This window comes from Hypomesus nipponensis, chromosome 18 (assembly GCF_054491055.1).
Source record: "Hypomesus nipponensis isolate SF chromosome 18, ASM5449105v1, whole genome shotgun sequence".
NCBI lineage: Eukaryota > Metazoa > Chordata > Actinopteri > Osmeriformes > Osmeridae > Hypomesus > Hypomesus nipponensis.
This window is the reverse complement of record NC_140378.1, coordinates 9461440-9488353: the sequence shown is the minus strand read 5'-3', so window position 1 is coordinate 9488353 and position 26914 is coordinate 9461440. Positions and strand designations below refer to the sequence as shown.

The 26914-nt window shown below is 45.5% G+C and overlaps 1 protein-coding gene across 2 annotated transcripts; it reads left to right on the top strand.

The window, feature by feature from the left end:
• Window positions 1-420: 420 nt before the first annotated feature.
• Window positions 421-22530, top strand: samd10b (sterile alpha motif domain containing 10b). 2 transcript variants are annotated; one of them, XM_084680943.1, is made up of 5 exons: window positions 421-481; window positions 7316-7497; window positions 13403-13571; window positions 17161-17261; window positions 22280-22530. In XM_084680943.1, the coding sequence occupies exons 1-5, from the start codon at window positions 421-423 to the stop codon at window positions 22364-22366; spliced, it is 600 nt and encodes a 199-aa protein (XP_084537069.1). In that variant the 3' UTR covers window positions 22367-22530. The 2 variants fall into 2 exon arrangements, with proteins under 2 accessions (XP_084537069.1, XP_084537070.1); XM_084680944.1 differs by having other exon boundaries at window positions 17161-17301; window positions 22280-22337.
• Window positions 22531-26914: the final 4384 nt, after the last annotated feature.

Here is a 26914-nt window from a genome sequence, read left to right as displayed (position 1 = left end):
TATTCTATTGCAACACACACACATGCACATGCACACACACACAGTGATGTGGAGCTCAGAGCTTTTGTGCACTCAATGTAGTATTGATTGGTGACCACTCTATCTCCCATGCTCTTTATCAGGCCACGGTAGTGGTGCGGGTATGGATTTAGAACATGTGACCGTTATAATCAACTGTAGTCAAGGCTGGTCACCTGGGGCTAGTGTGTGTTTGTCCGTGTATTCGTCTCTGTTTGTAGACTCAGTACTCCTTTGCAGTTTTACAATAGCCTTCCATAGTTGCCCTACAACTCTCTCTCTCTTGATCTATCTCTCTCTCTCATTCTTTCATATTGGGATTATCAGAACTGGAATCAAAAGGGATGGGATGCCTACTACATTGGTAATGCCAGCTGGACTGTGAATGTGAAGTGTGGGTCCATGATCAACAGAAGGACTGAAGTGGTTCCTTGCCGGACCGCTCTCCAAGCCATCTGTGAAGGTACAGCTCTCTGTCTCGTCCCAGACAGTTAGTCTGGGCTTGCTGTTCATCAGTGTCCTGTAACCCTGGGAGCCTCCACTACCCTCTAGCTCACTGTCTACAGAACCTGGACTGTGAATCAGGGTTGTGTGTGTTTCAAATATGCTGCAACATTATTCTTAGAATTCTGAGATGAGTCCGTGTATACTTTTGTGCGTAGGCATACGCTCATGGATTCAGACAGGCGTTTTTTCAGTCAAGGGGAAAATCAACCAGCAGTAAAAATGTATCAGAGCAATCTTTTTTGAGTGGGAAAATGATGCACTTATGTTTGTTTTTACTTAAATGAATCATTTAAATGCTTTCTCTTCTCAATGAACTCCAGTAGAACAGACTAATAGGGGCTTTCACTAATAATACAGTTAATACATTACTTAAGTAAATTAAATGAACAGTAGTATTTGTATTTTTATTGTATTAAATCCTAGTCATCACGGTCAGGAGAGTAGCTAGTTATTATGAGATGGGGTGTTGATGTCGCCTTTTACAAACATATTCAATTATTCAAGATCAAAGTCCATAACAATTTTCTTCTTTTAGATGCAGTTGTAGGCCATGGCAATCACAACTGTGCAATTAAACATGAAAAATGTTTTGGTCTTCATGGTTGACCTTTCCAAGCTGTTTAGCCTTTTCATGTGCTATCTCTCCCACAGCTAGGGTCCATTTCAAGGTCTCAGCCTGACTGGTGTGACGGACACTTACATGATGGTAATAGTAGAGGCTGGTAGCTAGATTCTTCTGAACATGGCTCTAGTCTCACTGCCCCTGTAAAGAATCAAATCAAACACACACAAAAATACACACACACAGTTTTAGTTTGATTTTAGTTTCTGCCATCATTAGCTTGATGTTCTGAAGCATTCTACTGTGCTGCACTAACATAAGCATTATGCAGTGGCCTTATCATACCACGACTGCTCATTAGAGCTCAGGTTTGACAAAGGGAAGCCTGACAGACAGAATCAGAGGTAGAAGAACTGTGCATTCATCATGTTTACTGCACATCCCTTTCAAAGTAAATCTCTAGCTGAGAGATCTCCTGTTTAGCTTTCCTAAGCCTCTACATTGGTAAGATAGGAACAGACAGTGACAGGAAGCCATGTTAGGTTGTTTGGACAATCACAGCTTCTTATTCTAGTGTCTGGTGAGCCTGTTGATGGGACTATATGAGCCCCATAAGTCTGTATGTCCCCCCTCCTCCTCCCCTGATAAGCTCTCTGTCACCCTCCCTCTCTCCTCCTTCCCCTCCTGCTCTTCACTTTTCTGCTGACATTCATTCAGGGCAGCTCGGAGCTATCGACCGTCAGCCAGATTGAATCTGCGGCTGCACGTCGTCTTACAAGAGCTGAGAGTAGAGAACATCTAACTGTCATGACCTCTCAGACCCATCTCTTCATCCCCCCCCCCTCTCTCTATCCCTGGATCTAATAGTTCCTCCCTCCAGGCCTTCCTGTTTCCTCTCACACCTCTCCGGTTTCCCCACCTGGTCTGACCCATTCAACCTATGTATTCATTCCTCCCGCTCTTTGCCCCTGGATTTCCCTATTCAGCTCTTTCTGTCCACCCACTCCCCTGCTGTCCACCCACTCCCCTGCTCCTCTCATCCTTCCATCTTTTCACTCATCCATGCTTGGTCTCCTCCTTCACCCTATTATCCTCTTAAAAGGCCAACAGAATCTCACCCTCTCAAGTGTGTGCCTGCACATTCACCTGTCCCAGCATAACATCCCACCTCCACTGCAGTATGAAGGGCACCTGTCATAGAGGCAGGAAATTACTGTCACTAATGACAGAGTGTGTGTGTGTGTGTGTGTGTGCTATCGGATCTGTAATAGTGTTTTATCTGTCACTCTGGGGTGGTAATCAATAGTACCGTGTCCCCCTGCAGTGACATTGCCTGTGACCAGGGGGGGTCTATAAACTGTGAGCACACAACAACACAGAGGGAGGTGATTGTGTGTGTGTGTGTGTGTGTGTGTGTGGCAGGGGAAGGGTTCTAGTATAAGATAGGAACAATCCTCTGACTGTCTGAAGAGGTGGTTAAGGTCAGGGATTTCTGCCCCCTACAGACCCTCTCCAGTCTGAGGAGACAGAGGGACAGTGTCACATAACAGAGCTGAAACACAGGATCCCATTAGAGGCCATTGTGGCTGTTGTCCTGCATGGCACAGGCGTGACCAGGAGCTTGATGTTGTAGTGGACTTACAGTTCATGTCTGTAAGATACTAGGTTTAATACTTAATAATAATAATTATTATTATTAAGCTAATAATTTTGGCACACAATGGCTATTGTTTCACACAGACACACGCACAAACACACCTCACACACAATGTGTTTAGACTCAGTGTGTACTCCTGGAGTATCTGTGATAGAAGGAACACTGATGCGCTGTGAAAAGTAACTCCAGCCTTCACAGTATTGTTTTATATCGCCGTGGATAATGGAGTGCAGTGCATGATGGGAAAAGACCCTGGAGGTTTTTTAAAGAGAGCTTCATTTATATATATATATATATATATATATATTTATGCGTCCTCAGCCTCAACCAGATTCCCCTCCTTCCCTGTGCTCTGTGAAGATGTTGTCATTTCATGGCTCATTCCTGCTTGAGGCTGGGTCTGGTGGGATAGTGCTGCCTGGGGTTCACCACACAGCGACACGGGGACAAATAGAGACCAGAGCTACATTCACACATAGAGAAACTGAGCTATGTATTTTTACTGGAGATACTGTATTTAGTTATTTAGGTTAAATGTGTTACACAGGCGTGAAATGAATGCAAGATAACGTTTCAGCCACTTGCAGATTATGGAGGAATGCAGTAGTAGGGGGATTTTTTTCGAAATAGATTTATGGACACCTTTGACTTTAAACAGAAATGTTATCCCTGAAATGATTGGTAGTTGGTGTAGAGCTGCTAGGCTTGGCTGTGCCAAGAATTTATGCTTGTAGTTGATGCTGGTGTCAAGTGGACGGGGGCTTGGCTAACATATCTTGGCTTAGTCATAACAACCTCTGCAAAATCAGTGGTTGGTGTGTGTGTGTGTGGAGAAAGTACACAACTATAACAAGGTTAAGGCCAATGGAAACATTCAGGAGAAAAAACAGTCCAGGGACTAAATTAAAATGTTCTCTTATGGCCGGGGCACACAATTCTAAAACTGCCCGGTGATCTATTGTGGGATTTGGCTTGGAATGACTTTCTAGGGGTACTATACATAATTGCTAATTGTCCTTTCAAAAATGAATACCTCCGAGAGGTTACCTTTCACTGCGGTACCACGCTGAAGGGGGAGGTGGGACAAATGTTGAGGCTCAGAGACCTTCTGACTTGTGTTCTTGTGACCTATTAGAGCTTGTTCTCCACAGCCCCTCAGGCCCTGTCTGGAACCGTCTGCCCTTGTCTGAGTCTCTTACCCCTCTGTGTGCTTGTTTGTGACTGGGAATAACTCTTCCCTTTTCTCCTCTCCTCTCCTCTCCTCCTCTCCTCTCCTCTCCTCTCCCCTCTTCTCATCCCTTCCCTTCTGTTTACGTATGCAACAAATAAATTATATACAAAATAAATGATGGGAAAGGTTAGGGGGGAGGGACATTGTCTAAGCCTAATTTGATCATGTATGTAACCAGGCAGAGAGGACAGTATGGACATGGAGTCTTTCCGGATGACTTGCTGATGGATAATGATGACATGATGATGTTTAACACTGTAATTACATCAGATCAGACAAATTATTACAGTAATCCTTTCAGATCTTATAACCTACATAAGGAATCTGTACTTTTCACGGTATGACACCCCTGAGGCAGTCCGATCCCAGTTCTCCTCCTGTGGGGGAGAGCAGAAGCAGGCTGATGCCAGCGGCTGCCAGGAGAGCCAGGAGCAGTCCTGTCCCTTCCAGCGACGTGTCAATGATAGGGCGTGTTGTTAATCCCATTTGGCTGAGCTCAATGAAGAGGTAGGCTTTATTTTCCTGTGGATCCAGAGCCAGAGGTTAAGATGTAAATGTGAGCTCATAGAGGGGGCAGTATGACTGCTGGAAGATGAGTGATCATCAGGGTTACTGATTGAGGGCAGAGTGGAACTGAGTGCTTAGCCTACCAGGATGTTAATGTGACATGTACAGTAACCTTTAAAGGTCACATTAAAATGCTCTTGAACGTGGGCGCTGTATCTAGAATATTCATCAACATCCTTTTGTCCCTCTCTCTCTTTCTCTCTCCATCTCCCTCTCCCCCTCCCTCTCTGGTCAGCTGACTATGATTGACAAGTCTTTACGGTGACTGGGCTCTGCCATACCTCCAGTCTCCCTCCAGTCTCCTCCCCCTCAGTGTGAGTGACAGTAATGAGATCAGGGCTGGACTGTATTTGCCCTGCCGAACACCTGGACATGACAGCCAGTGAGAGCGGGAGCAAGATGGAGGGAGGGAGAGAGGGGTATACAGGGGAGACTGAGAAGGATGTTGATGTAGTCCGTAGAAGTACAGAAGAAGAGTGGACTGGGATGGGAGAGTGGAGAGAGAAGAGGAGAGAGAGGGGAGAGAGAGGAGGAGAGAGAGAGGAGAAGAGAGAGGGGAGAGAGAGGAGGAGAGAGGAGGAGAAAGAGGAGGTGAGAGGGAAGAGAGAAGAGGAGAGAGAGGGAGAGAGAGGAGGAGAGAGAGGAGGAGAGAGAGGGGTGAGAGAGGAGGAGAAAGAGGGGAGAGAGAGGGGTGAGAGAGGAGGAGAACAAGGGGAGAGAGAGGGGAGATAGAGGAGGAGAGAGAGGAGGAAAAAGTAGGAGAGAGGGAGAAATGGGGGGGGGGTCCAGACCACTACACCCTGACCGCCTTTTCTCTCTTTCTGATCTTTTCTATCCTTTTTCGTTTCTCCATCATGGCTCTGTGAACTCTGGATTCCCTTGTGTTCACCTGAACGCTCCTTCTTCCTCGCTCTGCTGAAGGCTGGGGTTTCCCAGAAGCCTCATCTGTCATGTAGCTCTCTTTGGATTGGCTGAACTCTCCTGAGTTTGTAGCTGTCTCCAAATAAAGGCAAACCATAACTGCTTTTCCTTCCCCCACAAGAGTTCAATCAACTGTCAGATTATTTCCATTTCAAGAAGTGAAATCTTGATTGTGTTAGCTTTAGCTGCATGAACCATAGCCAGTGAGGGAATTGGCAGTTATTGTTAGGGAATATTACAATATGATGGGCCCAAGGGTTATGTAAAGAAAAATTGTATAAACACGATATCGCAAACCCAATTTGTAGGCTCCTTTTCTGATGACCACACTGACCTTGTCAGCCCAAGCTGCATGGCACATGACCAATGTGGAAACAGAAAGGGTAGAGATGGACCGGTGAGAGCAAGGGAGAGACAACAGAGAATGGAATCCTTTGAATGTTCAAGTTTTAAGCATTCTGAGTACTTTCAGTACTGAGTACTTTCAGTAAACGTTGGGATAATTGCACATTCGGGCCCAATGTTATTCACTTTTTATAAACCAAGATTAATTCAGTATTATTTTTCTCCCTCTTTTGCGCATGACTGTGATGTGCATTGGTATCATACTTTATCCTTCATTAAATATTTTGTACTTGGCAAGTTCTTTCTGTGCCGCTAATCACTTTAGTGATGCCAGCAGTAATGCTTACATAAGACAGCCGACTGGAAGCAAGGCATGTGCAAAGGAAAGAGTGGGTAGAGAAGGGGAGGAGAGGAAGAAAGTTCTTTGGAGCATTTTCAATTTAGACCCTAATGCTTCACAGAGGCTGATCATTTAGGGAGAAACTGGGGTCTTTATTTAGATACGTGCATCTGGAAAAACAATAGAGTGAAATGAAAGAAGGAAAAAAAGGCAGTGAATTCTAAAGAAAAGAATGAAAAGAGAGAGATAGAGTTAAAAGTATCCCAACACTTTCTTTCTTCTCTCTCTGCTAGACAAGAGCTGGCAAGTGGGAGACAGACTGCCAACCAAAGATTCTGCATATGGGCCTCTATATCATAGTGAGATAACACACAATACTGAATACTAGAGTTATGTACTGTCTGTGAAAGTAACGTTTTCATACATGAAAATGAATAATGAATACCAGCTATACACACGCTCTTACACGAGTTTCTGCTAGTGGGAAGGATTCCCCAGGGCTGTGTGATGGGTCTGCAGCAGGGTGGGGTGGAGGCAACAGAGATGAGTCAGTCACCTGAGAGTCTGTCTTTGGGAGGAGGCCTCTCGCTGATCTCCCTGCACTCACCTCCCGACAGCTGTCACTCACACGACTCAGAGCCTGACAGATGGACTGATGGTGGAGGGAGGGATGAAGGGATGGAGGGATGGAGGGATGGAGGGATGGAGGGATGGAGGGATGGAGGGATGGAGGGATGGAGGGATGGAGGGATGGAGGGATGGAGGGATGGAGGGATGGAGGGAGGGACAGGCGGACAGATGGAGGGCGGAGGTAGATCTCTTTAGGACAATTGCTGTTGAAATGTTTTGAATTCAGGATTATGATTGAAATTCCATGAATCCATGGTTACCTTGTACTTTGCTAAATTAAAACTACTGCCGTTATTATGGAATTTTCACCATGGCTTTGTCTTGTTGTTCCTTTGGTCTGTCATCGCTGCATGGCTACAGTACATTTAAAACCCTCTCTCTCTCTCTCTCTCTCTCTCTCTCTCTCTCTCTCTCTTCCTGACTCCCTGTCTCTCTCTCTCTTCCTGACTCCCTGTCTCTCTCTCTCTCTCTCTCTCTCTCTCTCTCTCTCTCTCTCTCTCTCTCTCTCTCTCTCTCTCTCTCTCTCCCACCCTCCAGCGGCATCCAGCTTCAGTTTTTGCCGTGCGTCCCTGGAGCACACAGTGTCGGCTGAGGAGCTCAGCTACCAGCTGCCTCGCCGCGCAGGGGGCAGTCTGACCTGGCACGATGGGCGGGGCCAGAAGACCACCCACACACGCACTGTCAAACTACTGCAGCAGCCTGGCACAGAGGGCATCCAGGTACACATACACTCACACACAGGCACACACACTCACACACAGACACACACACTCACACACTCACACACAGACACACACATGACAAAGGAAGCTGTGCAGAACAAGATCTTTGTATCTAATTGCATACGTAAACATCAGCGAGGTGTGCAGGCCTGCTTCACTCACCAGCTGCGGCTCCTGTCCTCTGGTGGATCCCCAGGGGAGGGGGGGGGGGCTGTTATTGCTGATGCTCCACATCACCAGAGACACAGGTACTGTAGCAGCACCGTGCTGGAGAGACTGAGGTGGTTATGTAACAGCACAGATTGCTAAACCATAGACTTGGAATGCAGGTAATAGTTCTGTCACAACATAAGAGTGTAAACAACCACTTCTTTAGCATTTGTATCAATCCAATAACCTGTATCTGAGCCACCGGTGTGTTGTCATGGAAGAAGCATCAGCAATGCGACTGCTGATTGGTCGGCTGGGTGGCAGTGTCTATCAAGAGGTCATGTGAGCATGCAGTGACATACTCCAGCATGTCAGTTACTTCCACTCTCTGCTCTCATGCAATATGAAATCCCATCTGGGAAGATCCACAACAGGCCATAACAAAGTAAGAAAAAGGCCCATTCTATTCTAGGACTTCCTTGTACAGTGCTTGACCTAAAACAGCCTGTGGTGTAACGATCTTCCTGATTGTACTGTAGACGGCTGGGGCCTGGAGAGAGCCTGAGGAGACAGGTCTTTTCTTCAGGGTCGTCTGGAAAAGATGAGTTGCAGAGAGTGGAGCAACGTGTGCAGAAACACGAGACATTCAATTATTCAGAAGAGAATGGCTGCCTCAGAGTTAGAGAAGTCTGGGAAAAAACGTCTTCACGGATGCTTTAGGATGCTCCTTCAGTGTGGTCATGCTCAACTCCAGCTGATTGAGCCTGAGGTTCCTTTATGCCATGAGAATATTTATGGTGACTATAGGACTTTGAACAGCAAGCCCATCCAATGCTTTATTCAACAGGCTTTAGGGTCATCTTTCTCTCCCCCCTTTTCACTCTTATTTGTGTTTGCGTGTGCGCGTGTGTCGATTTAGCTCTCAGAGGGCAGATGATTAGATTAGACTCCATGAGCTTGGTTTACACTCATCCGCACTAATGAATAAACAAGTTACATGAGACAAAGCCCAGCTTGTGTGCGTATGTAGTGAATACCCAAAGGAAGCTGCCTATTAGCCTAGATAGTGTAGTTCTGTCAGTTTGAGCTTAAGCAGTTATGTGTAAGTTTGTGAATGATTCCCCTGTAGTTGTCTTTCTTATAAACCAAGCCTCCTCGTGGCCCTGAGTGAGGAGACAGATGGAGATGGGTTCAGTTCATATCTTTACACAGCTTCTTCTCTGTTCAATCCAAACTACGTTGAGAATTTGAATACAAATCATAAGGAGGATTGTATGTGAGAGAGCTATGAAGAGAGAGAGCGAAGCAGACGATTAGAAAAAATGAAAGCTAGTAGACACCATTTGGGCGAGATGACAGCTGCTGTGCTTTGCATGCACCATTGCAACCAGTGTGTATGTGTGTGCACGTGCGTGCGTGCTCGACTACATGTGTGTGACCTTGAATTTAAATTGCGTGGTGGTGTGGCTGGGTTAGATGGTTCTGTTATTAGTTTATTCTCCTCATTACCAGCCTTAGTCACTGACCCACCAAGCTGACATCAAGCTGGACAGGGTCTGGGGAGCAGTAAATGACCAGCTCTGGATAATGAGACCATCAAGCTTTGTTCTTATTCCCTCTGCCTAATGGATCAGCTTTATAGACTGGAGGAATATGGATGGAAGGAAGAAAAATGTAATGAGAGAGAGACGGAGATAGAATGTGAATGAAAAGAGTGAGAGACACAAAGCGACCTGTGTGTCAGTTTATCTCCCTCCATGTGTTGAAGTCAAGGATCTCCACAGCTCAGACTAATCCCTGCTTGCGCCTCTTTTCTCCTGGGGTAAGTCTGCTCAAACCCCAGAGGATCATGGGACTTTGACATGCTCCGAGGCTGGCAGGGAACCAATGGGAGAGCGGTATGAGAGGACAGGCAAAAGGGACAGAGAGAATGAAGGGTTGCAGCAGCAGGACACACTCTGAAGGATGCAGGAAGCACAGGGATGTCTGCAGTCCTGCTGCATTGTAGAAGAGAGGAGCAGGAGCAGAGGGAGAGACGTATGAAGGAGAGACACAGGATGGACCCGTGCAAAGCAGAGGATGGAAGAAGGATTGGGCCACTCAAATCTGCCTGGGTCTCTGGGGTTGAAAGACAGATTAAAGGGCTGACTGAGTAATGACAGGACAAAGAAGGGAGAGGGGGAGGGCATAGGAAGAAGAGAGCAAGAAAGGGTAAGGGCCTTGTGGAAGATAAAGGAAAGAGAGACCAAGGATGTTGGTGGGAAAGAGCTGTGGGCTGTTTGGATAGAGAGAGAGAGGAGATTGTGAAGAGAGAGGAGGGGTGGGACGAGGGAGAGAGGGAGGTAAGCATGGGAAACATTCCCATGGCTCTGATTTTGCTGTTGCCCCAGCTCCTTGACATCGACACACACTGATACCCCCCCCCCCACACACACACACACACACTCACAAACACACACACTCACTTAAACAAACACAGTTGCTTGTACTAATTGGCTGAGACTCTTTGATCAGTGAGGGAGGGGGTGGAGTGTAGATGCAGAGCAGTCGTCCAGGGTTCTGGGGGCTCTGTGAGGTCCTGGGGGGGGGGGGGCTGAGGGGCGTACTAAAGGTGGAGAGAAGCTAGGCTGGGGCAGGGAGGGGAGCTTATCAGTCACAGAGGGTGAATTCTAAGAAGCCCCTGGACTTTTTTAGCATCTCCAATAATCCCTGATTCAGCTCCGCTGGGGGGACCAAGGACACACACAGATGTGCAGACACACTCACGCACACAAAGAGACTAAGGAGAGGAAACTCAATGCTCAAGGTTGTGTTGCAGGAGTTAGAGGGGATAGGAGAGGAGGGAAGAAGAGGAGAGGAGAGGAGAAGTGAAAAACTGTGGATAAGTAGACCTAGAGGGAGAGAGAGTTGTGGAGGGAGGGAGGGAGGGAGGGAGGGAGGGAGGGAGGGAGGGAGGGAGGGAGGGAGGGAGGGAGGGAGGGAGGGAGGGAGGGAGGGAGGGAGGGAGGGAGGGAGGGAGGGAGGGAGGGAGGGAGGGAGGGAGGGAGGGAGGGAGGGAGGGAGAAATATAAGATGGAAAAGTAGAGGGGGATGAAAGAAAGCATAGAACAAAGGGAAAAGAAAGGGGAGATGTGGCTTGAAGATACTCAGTGAGATACGGAATGATCAATACAGAGGTCCAGAGAGACTGGAAGGGATGTGGGGAAAGCAGGGAAGAACGAAGATGGCAGGATGGAATGATAGGTTTAATGGAACAGGGAACAGCAGTCCTGAGGAGGATGAGAGGATGGAGAAGAAAAGAATGGAGACACAGAAAGATCATATTGGAACGAATGCTGTGTCCTTTTTAGCTGCCAGAGTTGAGCCTCAAGGGAAACTGTCTGAACGTGGAGGACTGATGTTGGATACAGAGGGCTGTCACTCTACCCCCCTCCCTGCCTCCCCTGCCTCCCCTGCCTCGCTTACTGTCCCTCTTGCTGCTCATTATTTTACCACCTGTTGTATGCATGCTCTCTCTCTTTCTTTCTCTCGCTCTCTCTCTCTCTCTCTCTCTCTCTCTCTCTCTCTCTCTCTCTCTCTCTCTCTCTCTCTCTCTAACACAGACACACCTTCTTTCTCCTCCTCCCTCCCTTCACCTTCCTCCTTCATGTGTAATGAATGGGAGAGTGTCTCGTGTTGGACAGAAGTAGATCTCCAGGGGTTGAGGGTGAACACTCCAGCAGAGATCTGGCCTGAGCAGATAGGCCCTGATGGATGGCCTGGAAGGATAGGATAGAAGAGGAGAGAGTGAAGGAGGGAGGGAGGTGTGAAAGGATCGGGTGAGGTGATGCTCGTAATGAAGGCCATTACTCACCGGAATTCTGAGCCAGTCAAATTACTGATAGGTCAGTTTCACTAACTGTCCTCTAGTCTCCTCTCATTTCTTCCCTCATTGTCTTTCTCTCTCTTCTCTCCATTTTGCTGTGCCCCCTGTCCTACTGCAGTGTGCTGAACCCCTTACTTCAACCCCTTATGCACAGTGAAGCAACGAGACAGTGAGACACTTCCCTTCCTCATGGGAGACTGGCCATTCAAAAATGAGAAAACACTTTAGCATGATTCTTTACTTAATCATCTGTGAGAACAAGCATTTTCACACCTTCACTAACTCAATCTTCATTAAGGACGGGGAGCATTTGGTTTGGGCTTATTACGGTAAGAAGGCTCCAGCACATTATTGAGCATGGATTGAAGTATGCACGCAATTAGGGCAACAAGATGCAGACTAGAGCGTAAAGATGGAGTTTTCAATTAAGGCTTACAAAACAACACATCAAGCCAGTAGGCGTCTAAGAGTGGCTGTGTGTGTGTGTGTGTATGCACGTATTTTTGTCTGTGTGTGTGTGTGTGTGTGTGTGTCTGTATGGGCAAGGATATGAGCATATGGTTGGAGATATAACATGCACAATATGAATGTGGAATTTGGAGAGAGTCAGACAGAGAGTGAGTGGAGATTATTTTGCACAACCACTGAATATATTACTGAATATAGTGTATGTCGTTGTGTCTGTGTAGCCACACTTCATAGTGGAAATTAAGGAGGATATCTGTGACTTCTGTTCAATCCTGTCTTTCTTATCATGCCACGCATGTAGAGAGAGAGAGAGAGAGAGAGAGAGAGAGAGAGAGAGAGAGAGAGAGAGAGAGAGAGAGAGAGAGAGAGAGAGAGAGAGAGAGAGAGAGGGAGAGATACTGGCTCTGTCATATGAATAATCTTGCTCTGGAATAGGAAATGGGAGAGAGAGAGAGAGAGAGAGAGAGAGAGAGAGAGAGAGAGAGAGAGAGAGAGAGAGAGAGAGAGAGAGAGAGAGAGATAAAGAGAAAGAGAAAGAGAAAGAGGGAGAGATACTGGCTCTGTCATATGAATAATCTTTCTCTGGAAGAGGAAATGGGGAGGAAAGACCTCTGGTTCCAACCTTATTAACTGTCCATGACCTCATTAACAAGCCTTATTAACCCACGCCCAGCCCACTGTCAATACTGTGACAATTGTTGGCAGTGGCCATTTACTTTGCGTGTGTCTGTGTGTGTGTGAGAGATGAGGCTGACAAACACTAGGGCAACCGATGCTGCAGTGATCCCAGTCAGAGCTCTTGTTGCTGATTGTGTGAGATGAAATGTGAGATGACCTGGAAAATAGAAGATTCAATACACACCCAAACATGCACACACACACACATACATACATACACACACATGCATCGATACACACACACACACACACTGAAACACGTACACACAAGCAAAGAAGGGCATGTACAATATTGTGACACAATTCAAACACGAACACACAAGGTACAGGTAATCTAAATAGAGTGATACATGTGGGTTCACAGTCTAGTCTCCTAGAAACTACATACAGTACAGCATGTAGTCATGGCTACAAACATCTTGTTGTGAAAAATGAGAAGAATGAGAAGCAAACTGTGTAGTCATACAGGGGAGGGAAGTCATGTGATGCTAGTTAGCAGGGACAAAAGGATGTTTGGGATTTTCCCTGAGTACTTTGACACCTTATGCTGTTCTTTTGGTGGTTAAATGTGTGTGTGTGCGCGTGTGTGTGTGCATGTGTGTGATTGCATAAACAAACAGAAGTCTGCTTTTTCAAGTGGAAAAGTGATTACAGAACCATTTATTTGAAGCAATTTGAAGAAAATGAAAAAGCAGCCAATAATCCTGTGCGTGTGTGCGTGCGTGTGTGTGTGTGCTTCAGCTGCGTCCAGGCGAGGCCTTCACTGTGTACCACACCAGTCCTACGCTGTCCAGCCTGTCCAAACCAGTGGTGCTGTGGACTCAGCAGGACGTCTGCAAGTGGCTCAAGAAGCACTGTCCTCACAACTACCTGACCTACGTGGAGGCTTTCTCTCACCATGCCATCACAGGTAACACACACACACACACACACACACACAGCACACAGCACACACACACACAGCACACACACCACACACACACACACAGCTAACACATACACACACACACAGCACACAAAAACATGGACATGTACCTGTACAAGTCAGCATGCCCATAAACTATGGAGTTGTGGATGTAGTTGATGTAACTGCTGTTTTCCTGAAGTTGTTTTAGTCCAGAAGGTAGGAGCAGTACAGGCGCTGAAAGGCTTACTGTTTGAAATCAAATCTCACTCAAGTTGTATTTTTAGTTTCCTGGTTCCAGAGCTTAGCTTCAACTAGGGAACTTAAAGACGGTTTACACCCAAATCTCCCAAAGAAGATTTAGGTGCATTCATGCTTGGCTAAGAATGAACACTGTGTCTTTTATGAAAGAAAGGGAAAGCTATGGGAACAAAAATGGTTTACTGTAACCACCACACAAACACACACACACACATCTACAGGCACACACAAACACACACAAACACACACACATAGTGCCTTAGCCTTGAGAGGGTAGACATATGGAGCAGCTCCTTTCAGAGTCTCTCACAGAGAACAGATTGCTTTTTTCTGCTGCAGGGTCAGCCACCACTCACTTATTCACTCAGCACCTCGACACACACACACACACACACACACGCCACACACACACACACACACACACACACCTGGAGACACAACACACACACACCTGGAGACACAACACACACACACACCTGGAGACACAATACACACACACAGATATGCCACACATTATTTGTATCTGTCTGCCTCAGGGTTCCAGATAACCCATCAAAAAGGATGTTGCCACTGTAGCAGCAAAAGCAGAACTCCTCTTTTATGTATTCACTCAGCTATCTCCCCTCAACACACACCCAGACAAACACACACACCCACACACACAGGGACACACACACAGACACATTTCTTTATGTATACACCAGCAACATTCTACTGCTATAACAGCTTATGTATGGCTCTTTTTGGAATGGCCATTGTTATATGGTGAATTCTACACACAATGCTCAGGTGCTGGTATTGGTCTGTATCCACTCTACTGAACTCAGTGTCTTCGAACAGCAAGACAGCCTTCTGAATGTCTGCCATAGTCGCCAGTGCCACTCTACTGCAAACACTTTGTACACAATTTGAGAAGTAGCTGATACAATATGTACCTTTTTTTCAGTGTGTGTGTGTGTGTGGCTACCGTCTGCAGTCCTTGTGCCCTTTCACACCAGAAATAAATTGAAAACACATTCATGAAAGGAGCCATATTCTTCTCAGTCTCTCTCTGTTGTCTAACTAAAGTGTTGTTATCTTTACGGCCATGACAGTAACAGCTCCAGCCTGCCCTCAGACAGTTGTTAAGAACCAATTAATGTTGTGGGCGAATAGAACATGTCTGTCTCTCCAGAAGAAACAGAAGCTTTTGTTTTCTTCTCTTCAATTTTTTTGTTCCTCGTGTTGACAACTCCGTTCTGTCTATCTGCAGGCCATTATTGGATGCCGCTGTATCAAGTCTGTCAGTGAGGAATTGATTGGAGCTATATTCATCAGCTGGGTCTCGTTTGTTTCCAGGGAGACCAAGGCCAGTAGTTTCTAGGACACACAGTTTCTAGGGGCAGGAGGGAGACACACCAACTGATGCAAAGAGTAGTGGGAATAGGAGATGTGTGTGTGTGTGTGTGTGTGTGATAAACCTTGAGCTGATATGATTCAAAACACAAAAGTTATTCTCTACTCTGCTCTTTAAACTTTGTGGTCTTTCATTGTATTGACTTGATAAGGATGTGTCTGTGTGTCTGGTGTGAGAGAGAAACAGAAAGATAGAGATGTTAAAAGCCCCTGGGCATGGATAAAAAAAGGACTGTAGATCAGAGGGGAACCCAATCCTTTCCACAGACAAACAGCAGGAACAATGTCTTGGAAATACAGCACATGCTCACGCACTCGTGGGTACGTATGCACGCATACATCCATTAAGAGAGGTAACCTTGCTGTTTGTTGAAGCATTGTCTCTTTGAAGTAGCCAGGAGGACAACTCTGATATTTTCCTTTGTGATAGCTGCATGGGGAAACTTAGCCTTAGTGGAGGTGGTGTGTCCTGACCTTCTGTCAGAATGTAGGTCAATGTCCTCTCCTTTCCTCTCCTCTCATCCTCTCCTCTCCCTTTCTCTCCTTTCCTTTCCTCTCCTCTCCTCTCATCCTCTTTTCTTCTCTCTTCTGCTCTGCTCTCCTCTCTCCCTCTCTTCTCCTGTCCTATCCCATCCTGGGCGGTCTTGTAGTCTATTCTACAGAATAACGTTATAGAACTGAGACAACTAATCCATCTTAATAATAGTACAATATAATCCTAGTTTGTTACACAAAGCAGTATCCTGACATAATGATATTTGTATGCATCATACAATCATGACACAATACAGGTAAGGAGAAGCAGAACACAGGTGTGTTTGTTTTGCATCCTTGAGGAGTAGCAACCTCTCTGGGTGGGGAAGTGTGAGAGTTCTGAGTACAAGACAAAGAAGCACGAATCTGAAATAAATGTCTCCATTAAGTACACTAGCCCCTTGTCCACAAGACGACCACCAACCACTGAGAAGAAAAAGGGGAAAGATCTAATATGAAATGAGAAGAAATAAAATATCAGAAGAATGGAAGGGGAGGACTTTACTGCCCAGTGGCCCACAGGCAGACATAAGAGTAGGAATCAGACACAGGAATCACTTCTCCCTTTCTATATTCTCCCTGATAAAAGATCACTGCTGACACTTTATTAAGGACATTTATATTTCATAGTCAGAGAGGAGGGGGAGCGGTTAGGATGGCTATCAATTCCTCGTCCCCTCTATCCTTTCTTCACCCCATCCCTTCACCTCTCCCCTCCCTCCCTTTCTCCCCTCCCCTCTTCACTCCTCTGCCACAGTAATATGTATTACTAACATGGCTCCATGTCTGGCATTAAACAGCCACAGAATATGACAAGGAGTAACAAGCACGGGTTAAATGTCTTCCCCAATGAATGTGTTTGCGCGAGTTTGTGTGCTGGAACAGATTTGTCCATGTTCACAGAGGGGAAATGAGAATGGATGGATTGATTTGGAAAGGGAACAGCATGAGTAATGAGTCTAATTATGATGTGGACCTCACATAGGGCTGCTGCAGGTATGATAGATTCACCATTGAAGGACAAATCCCTGCCCTGCTGTGTGTGTGTGTGTGCACATGATAAAGCGTGATGTTTAGATTAGGTAATGGCATCGTAAATGTGTAGTGAAATAACCCTTTGTAAAGCTGGCCTGGAGAGATGCTTCCTGTACTAATGTGTTCACTGTTATTAACATGGTAAATCCAGCATAAGAGATGAAAATACACAATTGACATTCAGATGCATATTAAAAGGCTAAAGACAGCCCCTCTCCCCCCCCACACACACACTGCCAGAACACAGCTGCAAATGGTTCCTCAGATGGTTTTGTTTCAATCTTTCTTCTAGGGTGTCAGGTCTCCTAACATCAGCCCCCTCTCTCTATCTCTTTCTGTCTCTCTCTGTCCCCCTCCCTCGCCTGCCCAGGGCGTGCGCTGCTGCGTCTCAACGGGGAGAAGCTGCAGAGGATGGGCATTGTCCAGGAGACGCTCAGGCAGGAAGTCCTCCAGCAGGTCCTCCAGCTTCAGGTTCGAGAGGAGGTCCGGAACCTTCAGCTGCTCAGCAGAGGTCAGGCCTGTGGCTGTGTGTGTGTGAGTGTGTGTGTGGCTGTGTGTGTGTGTGGCTGTGTGTGTGTGGCTGTGTGCGTGCTGTAGTGTTGAGGTGTAGTGTTGAGGTGTAGTGTTGAGGTGTAGTGTTGAGGTGTAGTGTTGAGGTGTAGGGTTGAGGTGTAGTGTTGAGGTGTAGTGTTGAGGTGTAGTGTTGAGGTGTAGTGTTAAGGTGTAGGCTTGAGGTGTAGTGTTGAGGTGTAGTGTTGAGGTGTAGTGTTGAGGTGTAGTGTTGAGGTGTAGTGTTGAGGTGTAGCGTTGAGGTGTAGGCTTGTGTTCAGATTGTGTACGTTTCTTCAGGCTGACTGATGTGTTCCTTAAACACAGTTATCAACAACCTGACCCAGCGTGAGCGCTGACAGGCTGGATGGACAGGACAGACAGATGGCCTCTCGACAGACGGTCTCCTGAAACTAATGTTGCCTTCACGTGTGTCCCCCACCAGATATGGTTGGAAGTCCCAATGCCAGTCTGAGTGTGTGCTTGGTGCCCCTCACTCAAGAGAGACGAAGGAAATTAAAATGCTGTGTAGGACACTTTTATTAATAGAGTGAAGCAAATGTAATTTACCAGTTCAACAGGCCTTGACTCTGAGCTATATGAGATAGCTAATTGGGTGCCCTCGCAAAACACCTGAGGTTCTGCTAGGTGAGGGTGAGAGATGGGGTGTAGGTGTAAGGAGAGGTTGCAGATCTGTAGGCAACATGATGAGCTGGTGGCAAATGATCAAAGCATTGCCCCCATAGCAAAATGCTGTTTCCGACTTGAGAATTCAGTGCTCTTGCATTCTCTCGAAAGCATGTTGGCAAGTTATGTCAAAACATGTAGTAATATCAAATGAACATTGTCGTCTTCTGTCAAACTTTACAAAAATATTGTAAAGGAAATACATTGTGCTTATAGGACATACCAGAGGTACTAGCCTGTACCTCCAAACGTTGTGGGAAATGAAGCTGTGTTTGCAGCTCAGGTATTATTGAGACCCCAGATGAAGATGCAATGACTGATAAATCTTGATGTAGAAATCCATGAGGAATAATGAGATAATAATGATCTCTATGTTGGTGAACTTTGGTCCCAGCCTTGTGAAATTTGTTTGTCTTAATATCTGCTCAGTTATTTTCACACAACTGTTTGTACTGTACGGGACCTGATTGGTTATATGGACCAGACAAATCATCTAAACATTCCACCCATGAGGTGGAGCCGGTCTCAGATAAATTGTGTGAGCAAGATGCTTTTTAAATGTTTGCCTGGAGTGTTAGACGATATCACAGATTCCACATTTTCAGTCCTTGTCTCTCTCATATCTCCTTCTGCCAGCCATGCCCTAAACCACAAGCTCTCCATGTCAGTACCATGTCATTGTTCTAACATGCCAGACCTCAAACTGAGATTGAAGCCCTGTAGGCTGTCATACCTGATTCATCTTCTAGAACTGAACACATTATTAAATATCGATCAGTCACTAACTCCAGAGTAAGCCAGGTGAGCAAGAGTAGACAAATGGTTGTGGGCTGTTAAGGTGGTCTGAACTGCGAATGAGGTCACTCATTTTCACTAAAAGTCACTTTCAGATCCTCTTGAATGTCTAGAATTTCTAGAAGTTCACCTGATATGCCCCAAAGTGTTTTCTCAAGACTCTTTTTTTGTCCTCAGGTCACCTTCATCATATAGAAAATAAGAAGAGGAGGGAAAAGGAGGCCCTCCTCTTTTTCCCTCTCATCTCGTCTTTTCATTTTCTTTCCATCTCTTATTTTCTACCTTCATCACTGTTTTGTTTCTCTGTAATCAGCCCCCTTCACCCACCGCCTCACCTGGGTGTCTCTTCTAGATGGGGGCTGTTTCCAATGCTGACTGATGAGATTTAATGATGTGTGATGGATCTGGAAGCAGCGTGTGTGTGTCTCCCAAAGGGTGGAGGCATTATGGGTCGATAAGAATGAGGAGATTGAATAGAAGTGTTAAGGGCATGACATGAATTACTGTCGCAGTTGGAAGCATAGAGAGAGAGGGGAAAGAGAGGAGAGTTGGGGAGAGGGGTCAAGGCGATGATGGGGGGTGGGGGTATGACATGCAAGGCAGGGCAGAAATATATATCAAACATAGGGGGCAGAGACTACTGTATAGAACCACTCGGATGTGGTGATGAGGATTGTGGGAGACGTGGAGATTGCGGGGGGGAAAGGTAGGTAGAGTGTAGGCAGTTGTGCATGGTATGTCCTCAGTAATGGAGCCTGCAACCAGCCCTTATATGGAGGTTTAGTTGTGGGGAGAGAAGACCAGCTGCCTGCCTCAGTGCACTCCCCTGGCCCTGCACTCTGCTCCTCAGTAATCTACCTCGGGGAGCCTCACAAGCTCAATACTTGAGATTCACAGCAAACGCAAAACCCTATTACTTCAGTTGCAAATCATTTCCAAAAATGCTCCCCACACAATCACAGGCAGAGATAATGAGAAAAAATATCTGGTAAATAAAAATTGAGTTACGTGTGTCTGTGTGTGTATGTGGGTAATTTGTGTGAGTGTATGTGTATGTGTGTCATGCAGCCAGTTTTTAAATGTGTTCAGTGCCTTTGTTAGGGCCTTACAAAGCAGCTCCATTGTTCTGCATGGCAGTGCCTGGGTCTTTGTTGGACTTGTGTGCCACTGTCTGAAAGTCACTTTTCCGTGGGTGCGTGTTTACTTAGCGCGAACCTGTGTGCTAACATATATTTGATCACTCTCCTTTCAAAGCTCTTCAAGACCCTCCGCAGGACACATCTCCTGGCATTCATCTCCTAAAAGAATAATAGACTACAGTATGCATCAATGGCAGCACTGTATCTTTATGAATTCATAACCTTTTGGCAGATCTCATAGAACCATGCGTGTGTGTGCTTGTGTGTCTGGGATAGGAGTAATACAGTAACAGCAGCAGTAGCAACCAGTAACACAGTAACAGCAGAAACACAGTAAACCAGTAACAGTAGTAACAGCAGTAACAGCAGTAACAGCAGTAACACAGTAACAGCAGTAGCACAGTAACAGCAGTAACAGCAGTAACACAGTAACACAGTAACAGCAATAACAGCAGTAACACAGTAACACAGTAACAGCAGTAGCACAGTAACAGCAGTAACACAGTAACAGCAGTAACAGCAGTAACACAGTGACACAGTAACACAGTAACAGCAGTAGCACAGTAACAGCAGGTACACAGTAACACAGTAAAACAGTAACACAGTAACAGCAGTAACACAGTAACACCTGGCTTGGCCACAGGGGAGCAGTGTACTCCTACCTAGCCTCGGCATGTTAGTGTCTGTTTGTTTATTCTCTCTATGGTAAACTGTCTGTCCCTCCTCGAACGTCTTCTTTCCTAGGCTTTGTGTGTATGTGTGTGTGTGTGTGTGTGTGTGTGTGTGTGTGTGTGTGTGTGTGTGTGTGTGTGTGTGTGTGCGTTGCCATCTGGCTGGTCTCAAAGTCTCAGTGGTAATTAGCGGAAAACCAGAATGACGTCGAACCCCCCCCCCACTTTTCCAAAACTGTTGTCAGCAACAGCTCAGTTGCTGTGGGAGCGCTCACCAGGGTAACCTTGTCGTTGGGAGCGTTGTTTTGATGCTCTGTGCCCTTGAGGAGCCCCTTAGAGTCACACGCAGGGCTCTGTCTACCCAATGAACTGTGCTTAATAGATGAATGGGCTCAACCAGGGAGTGTGGCAGGCACACGAAAGAAGAACATTACATTTGTCTTCAACACAGGTATACCTTCACGCCTCTTCCCCAACCTTAATCAACCCCCCCCCGCGCGCTTTCTCCCTTTCTCCTCTAAGCTATAAGCCCCACATAGGCTCCATGGGAAACACAGTGAACCCATCTTCTAAAGATCAGCTGGCAGACAGCCGCTGTGTCCATCAGAACCACCAGCTAGTCATGTTAAACATGTCTGATGTCTGTGTTTGAGGAGACAGGTGGCTCCTCATCTCCATCCACCAGGGGAGTCGGACTCAGACTTGAAATGCCAGACGTCTGCCCCCCTCTCTCTTGCTTTCCATCCATCTGAAACTCAGAAAGCCTGCTGCCCATAGTCACCTGGAGGCACCTCAGGCTGAGACAACTGCGAGTTGTCAAGGAAACCAACTGGGCACATCTGTTGTCTCCAGAAATAGAGAGGCAGGCCAAAGGAAGAGTGATAACCAAGATATGATGCCGTACATCCGTCTGTCTGTCTGCCTGCCTGTCTCTCCATCTGTCTGCCTGTCTGCCTGTCTGTCTGCCTGTCTGCCTGTATGTAAGTCTATTTGTCTGTTGATCTGGCTGTTGGTCTGACTGTGCTGTCTGACTAGAGACTAGCAGGCCCACATAGGAAAGTGTGCATCTGAGTTATGATCCCATCTGCCTCCCCTTCACATAAATCCTGACAGGAGATGGTTGAACATCTGGCCCATCCATCTCTCTCTCCCTCCCTGACCACCCGATTCTATACACTTCCTCTCTCTCTAATGTCACGCAGGTCATATATCCCCAAAAGTTTCTTACTTTCAAATGTTATGCTTGAGAATATGCCCACTGTGAGTCTGAGTGCTTTGCTTTTTCCTTTACTTCACTGATGGTTTCACCATCTACAGTCTCTATACCAGGGATGAGGGCTAGTGTTAAAACTGGTTGTAAATAAACTCCTATTGTAAAGGGCACAACAACGATATCTTATTGAGGTCAGTAAAAGGCTATGAACTCAGGATTAATGTATTAGAAAGGTCCTCAAAGACTGGATGTAAGGCTTAGGATGGGAAGGATTGGCAGGGGTTCAAGTGGCAGGGGTTCTGGATGAAAAAGAGTTGTGCGCATGTGTGTGTGTGTTTCTGTTGTGTGTGGACAAGGCCATGGAGTGAGCGATAACCAGTGATGTTGTCTTTTTACCAATGCATACCCCTTGACCTTTTTCTCTCTTTTCTGCAGCCTCCTTTGGAAACTTCTCTTAGCTCGTTCCTCCATCCATCTGGCAGTCGTCTCTCCTCCTCTTCTGGCACGGCCCTTCTCCAGTAGCAGCAGGAGGACCTGCGTTCTGCAGATATGCCGGGGCAGAATCCTCTGAAAGCAGAAGAGAAGGGCCCATAGACTAGAGACTGGAGGATCTCCAGTCACCCTGGCCAAGCTGAGGAACTGAGCCCTCGTAAGAAAGACTAAGACTGAGACAATCCCCTGCTCAACACTAGGGCACACACTGTAACATAGAGAGAAGTTATGAGATTCACAACTCCCCATGATTCAATCGCCACCACTTTATTGGCCTGACGCTTGGATGTTCAATCAGAACTTGAAGATTATGGCTCCATTGTGTGTCTTCTTGTTCTTGTTGGCAGTTAGGGCTGTGCTGACATTGATGTGAGAAGGGATGAGTGGAGATTCCTCTGTAGTGTCATGCTATGTACCTCACAACAACAGGGTTCCACCTCGTGGCTGCTCCTGGCTCTGTCACAGTCTGTTTAGTTACTAGACATAATTTGATCATATCCATACCTTTGAACACTTCCACACAGAATACTTCCATACTGAATTCCTTAAAGTTTTGGTCAGAAAATGGTTTACCGATCGCACTCACTGTAAAGACACTTTGAAGTATAAATACTAGAGTGAAAGGCTCCTAATAGTTTTTGCTTAGGGACTAAGTATCACAGCAAGGTAGGGATGAGGGAAATTGAATCGATCCTCACTGTTGTTACATGACTGAATGTGTCCTCATTATGCTACTGATGATGGTCGTGCTAAATTCCTCCCTCATACTTCACTATGTATTTTGTCCTCTTAAGATTTTCTTTCGGAAATATGTATAGTTTTTATCGATTTACAGTTCCACCCAGCATTCAGTTCATGTTGTCACGCACTCTAATCCCCAAGCACACTCTTATCTTTTACTTTTATATTTTGGAACAGTGTCCTCGTGTGCAGAATGCCATTGCCCCATGTGCTCTTTTTGTACTGTAAATGAACAATGTCACTGCTGAGTCTGACCGACATATATTTGAACGTAGTAGAGTGATGAAACTGTAGGCCTATGTAGATACCATGTCCTTTTACCTTTAGTATTTTACAGATTAAATGAATTTGGTAGACATGCTGACATTGAGATTATATGTGTTTGTTTGTGTCCTCTGTGTCTGATGAAGCAATAATCTAACCCTAGTTGACTGGGAGATGAAAATATTAGAAGCAGGATGTCCAAGGCATGAAGTTGCAGTATTTATGAGTACTGTCTGTGTCTGTATGGTTCAGTAGAGTTAGATGTTAAGGAGGCATATTCTAGAACCCTTAACAACATGTGCTGTCCTGCTTACACATATAATGGACAACTGGAGTCATAAGGACTAGCAGTTACATTGGTTCAGAAAGGCAATGTTACACGACATCAGACATTTAATTCATTTAGCAGATGCTTTTATTCAAAGCCTCATACAAATACTGCATTTAGAAAGTACAACAGAAGATCAAGAAGTGCATAGATATACAGTATTTTGGGTGTTAAGAGTCAAGGAACAACCTGTATTAAAGTTGAGACTATGTTAGCTGTGGGGGAATTGGAGCAAAGCATTGACAGATAAACATGTTCTAGCAAATGTTCCTGCTCCCCTGAGGAGAAGCAGTCCAACCGCCTACTCCTGGTTGACACTGTGAATCCCAGTGCACAGACAACCTAACCAGATATGAGATTTGCAGCATGACAGTGAGTCCTCAACCTAAATCCTTTGATCAAGCAAGTAACACACAGTACCAGGTGAATTTGTTCCTACCCCGAGAAATGATGTTTGCATTGCAAGAATGATCCCTCAAATTAATTCAGCTAAATTAACACCATCTCTCCAACAGACCCTTCTTCTGTCTTCCTCCTTCCAGTCACTGAAAATGAGTTATTGGAGGCTGAATGGAATATGTAGTACTGTTAGTTGGAATGAACACTGTGTTTTCCTGTTTTTTGACTAAACTGTAGATGAACCAACCTGCATTTTTTGTTTACTCTGTCAGATGATGATGATAATGGATGTATTGTTGGTTTTAAATATGTTATGCAAATATGGAGTTTTAAGAATATTTACTTCTTGTTGTACAGATATAAAGAGCTATGGATGATGAATAAACTTGTGATACATAAAATTACATGGATGTGTCAGGCATTTTCCCACTGTTGCGGTAACACCAGTGACACCATTTAAGTGCATACCAAGTGCATCCTCACACACCAAAAAACACACTCACATTTTCTCTTCCTGTTTCTTCCTGCCACCACAGCTGTGATAGAGGTAGAAGGTGTAGTAGGTGAGCTGGTCTGCTAGTTTATTCAAGCTCTGCCCTCAGTGAGCCCTGACACACACAGCGTTGGAGTAAAGCAAAACCGTTTCACCCCAGTAGCCACCCCTAATCGCAAAGGCACACTGTTTTTTCTTTTTTCTTTTATTTAGTCTTTCTTTCTTCAATGACTAATTCCTTTCTTAACAGGATCCTCACTTCATTATTCCCATAAGGACCCCTCTGTTGCACTAGGGGATCAAAAATGACATGTATCACACATCTATGGTGATGGAAAAAGAAACTTGCATAAAGGTTGTCTAGAAACAAGGGAAGGAGAGAGAGCGAGGGTTGAGGGATAGAACAGAGGGAGAGATAAGAGGAGAATGTCACACATTACCCAGGCATGGTCTGTCTGCCACCTTGCACCTGCGCCCTGACCTGTCACTCACAGCCTCTGAGTCACAGCTCTGGGCGTGTGAATACCAAACAGGCTTGTTGACACCCTGGGAGCCAATTACAGGGAGTCGCCAAGCGTTCCACCTGTAATCACATGGAGATGCTTCCATGGTAAACAGATCTGGTCAACAGGCCGTTACTCTCCTATTATCACTGGAGCATTTATCTATTGAGCAGATGGTTAGAGACTGTGGTTTAGACTAATTAGGGGGAATCATTTTAATCAAGGTTTTCTGTCTTTCTTTCTATTTATCTTTCATGCTCTCTTTCAACCGCAGGCAAAACGTTGTACTAGTTTGGATTCCTCAGGAATAGCACATATCTCTTTCTCTTCTTTGCCTCACATTCCCCTGCTTAGAGAACAGACCAATTCACCTGACAGCATTCATCATCCATTTAACAAGCTTCTGCTTCCTCAGCATAGAGAGGGCTGTGCACATCACTGGCTCCATAAAACCATTAATACCCTGTCAAACAGGAAGGTGCTAGAACCATTCATTAGACACCATCAACCAGGAGACTTGTGGGAGATGGATCAGTACTTCAGGTGTGACAGTGTCTCTGCAGGGGACTGGCAGGTGTCAGACAAAAGCAGAATGACAGAAGCTGTCATTCAAACAATTCAGTCCACAGGGATAATGCATAATGAATCCTCCCATGAGCTTTCACAATGAGATGGGACCTTTATCATAACAGTTTGAGGACAGCTGTCAACAAGGCCATGAGACCATGTCATACCACAGTCATGTGATGGTATGATCTGATTGGATTTCAATTCCAGGGAACACCCGGCATGAGAGCCAGTGGGACAACAGCACACTCCAGTGGCTAAGTAAGACCAGCGCCTGCACATTGGGTTTGGCACAGAGTAATGAGGAATCTGGTAGTCATTGTCATTCCTTTGCAATTACAGCAAGCATTCAGCATTGACCAATCAATCTATCATTCTATTAGTCAATCAGAAAAAACACCACACATCAGTGACAAAAATGCCTCTCAAGTGTTTAAACTGGAATTGTTTTGGCAAAGGTTTATCCTTTATAGCTTTAATGTCAGATATATATTTAAATAATGGTTTTAGCATTTAGGGATGGGAGAACTCCCGACATGAAGCATGATATCTGACCAGCAGAGTGGTCGGGACACTCTTGTGGACCCTTCACTTGGTATGAACAGCTATAAAACGAACATACACTGCCCTCTTCTGATAGAAGTAGAAACGTCTCCTTCATTTGATGACATCATTGTTTCCGTATGATCTCCTCTAATAGGAAATATCAGGTCATGCTGACTGGCACCAATCAACAGCCAAAGCTTGGGTCCCCACTGATTTTACTGAGCCCACTCTAAGTGATTATGATACCATGATATCATACTAGACAGTGTTTAGTGTAGAAGTGTGGTTGTGACAAACTATAGCTGAAAGGAAGAACAAAACCCAAAGGAGAGTATTTTAAGCAACACATTTTTTTTTCTTTGCAATTGTTGTTATGGTTGTTATCATCATAGACATAATATTATTACTAACACCACTATATATAACAATATTACTAATAATATCAAAGGCGATAATAATCGATTAATAACAGGATAATACTGTAGCCTCCACAGGGTAACTTTCAAACTTAATATACTTGACCTTGGTGTTTGAAATGCACAGTAATTGCATGGCCAATTCTCAGTATATAGTCACAAAGGCACATCTATTCAGTTGGATGATGAGCATTATATGCATTAAGTAGCTATGCCCAAGCCTTATCGAATAAAGCAATACTGCAGCCTATCTCAATACCAGGAGTTTTGCTTTTTTGATAGCTGGCAAAATGCCCACGGCGACAACCACGAGCGATTAGG

What these genes read in the sequence shown, in the direction of transcription:
- samd10b (XM_084680943.1), top strand. Translation starts at nt 421, where the DNA reads ATGATCAACAGAAGGACTGAAGTGGTTCCTTGCCGGACCGCTCTCCAA. An exon ending in TCTCCAAGCCATCTGTGAAG is followed by an intron (nt 482 to 7,315) that starts GTACAGCTCTCT and finishes CCCACCCTCCAG; the next exon opens with CGGCATCCAGCTTCAGTTTT. An exon ending in CTGGCACAGAGGGCATCCAG is followed by an intron (nt 7,498 to 13,402) that starts GTACACATACAC and finishes TGTGTGCTTCAG; the next exon opens with CTGCGTCCAGGCGAGGCCTT.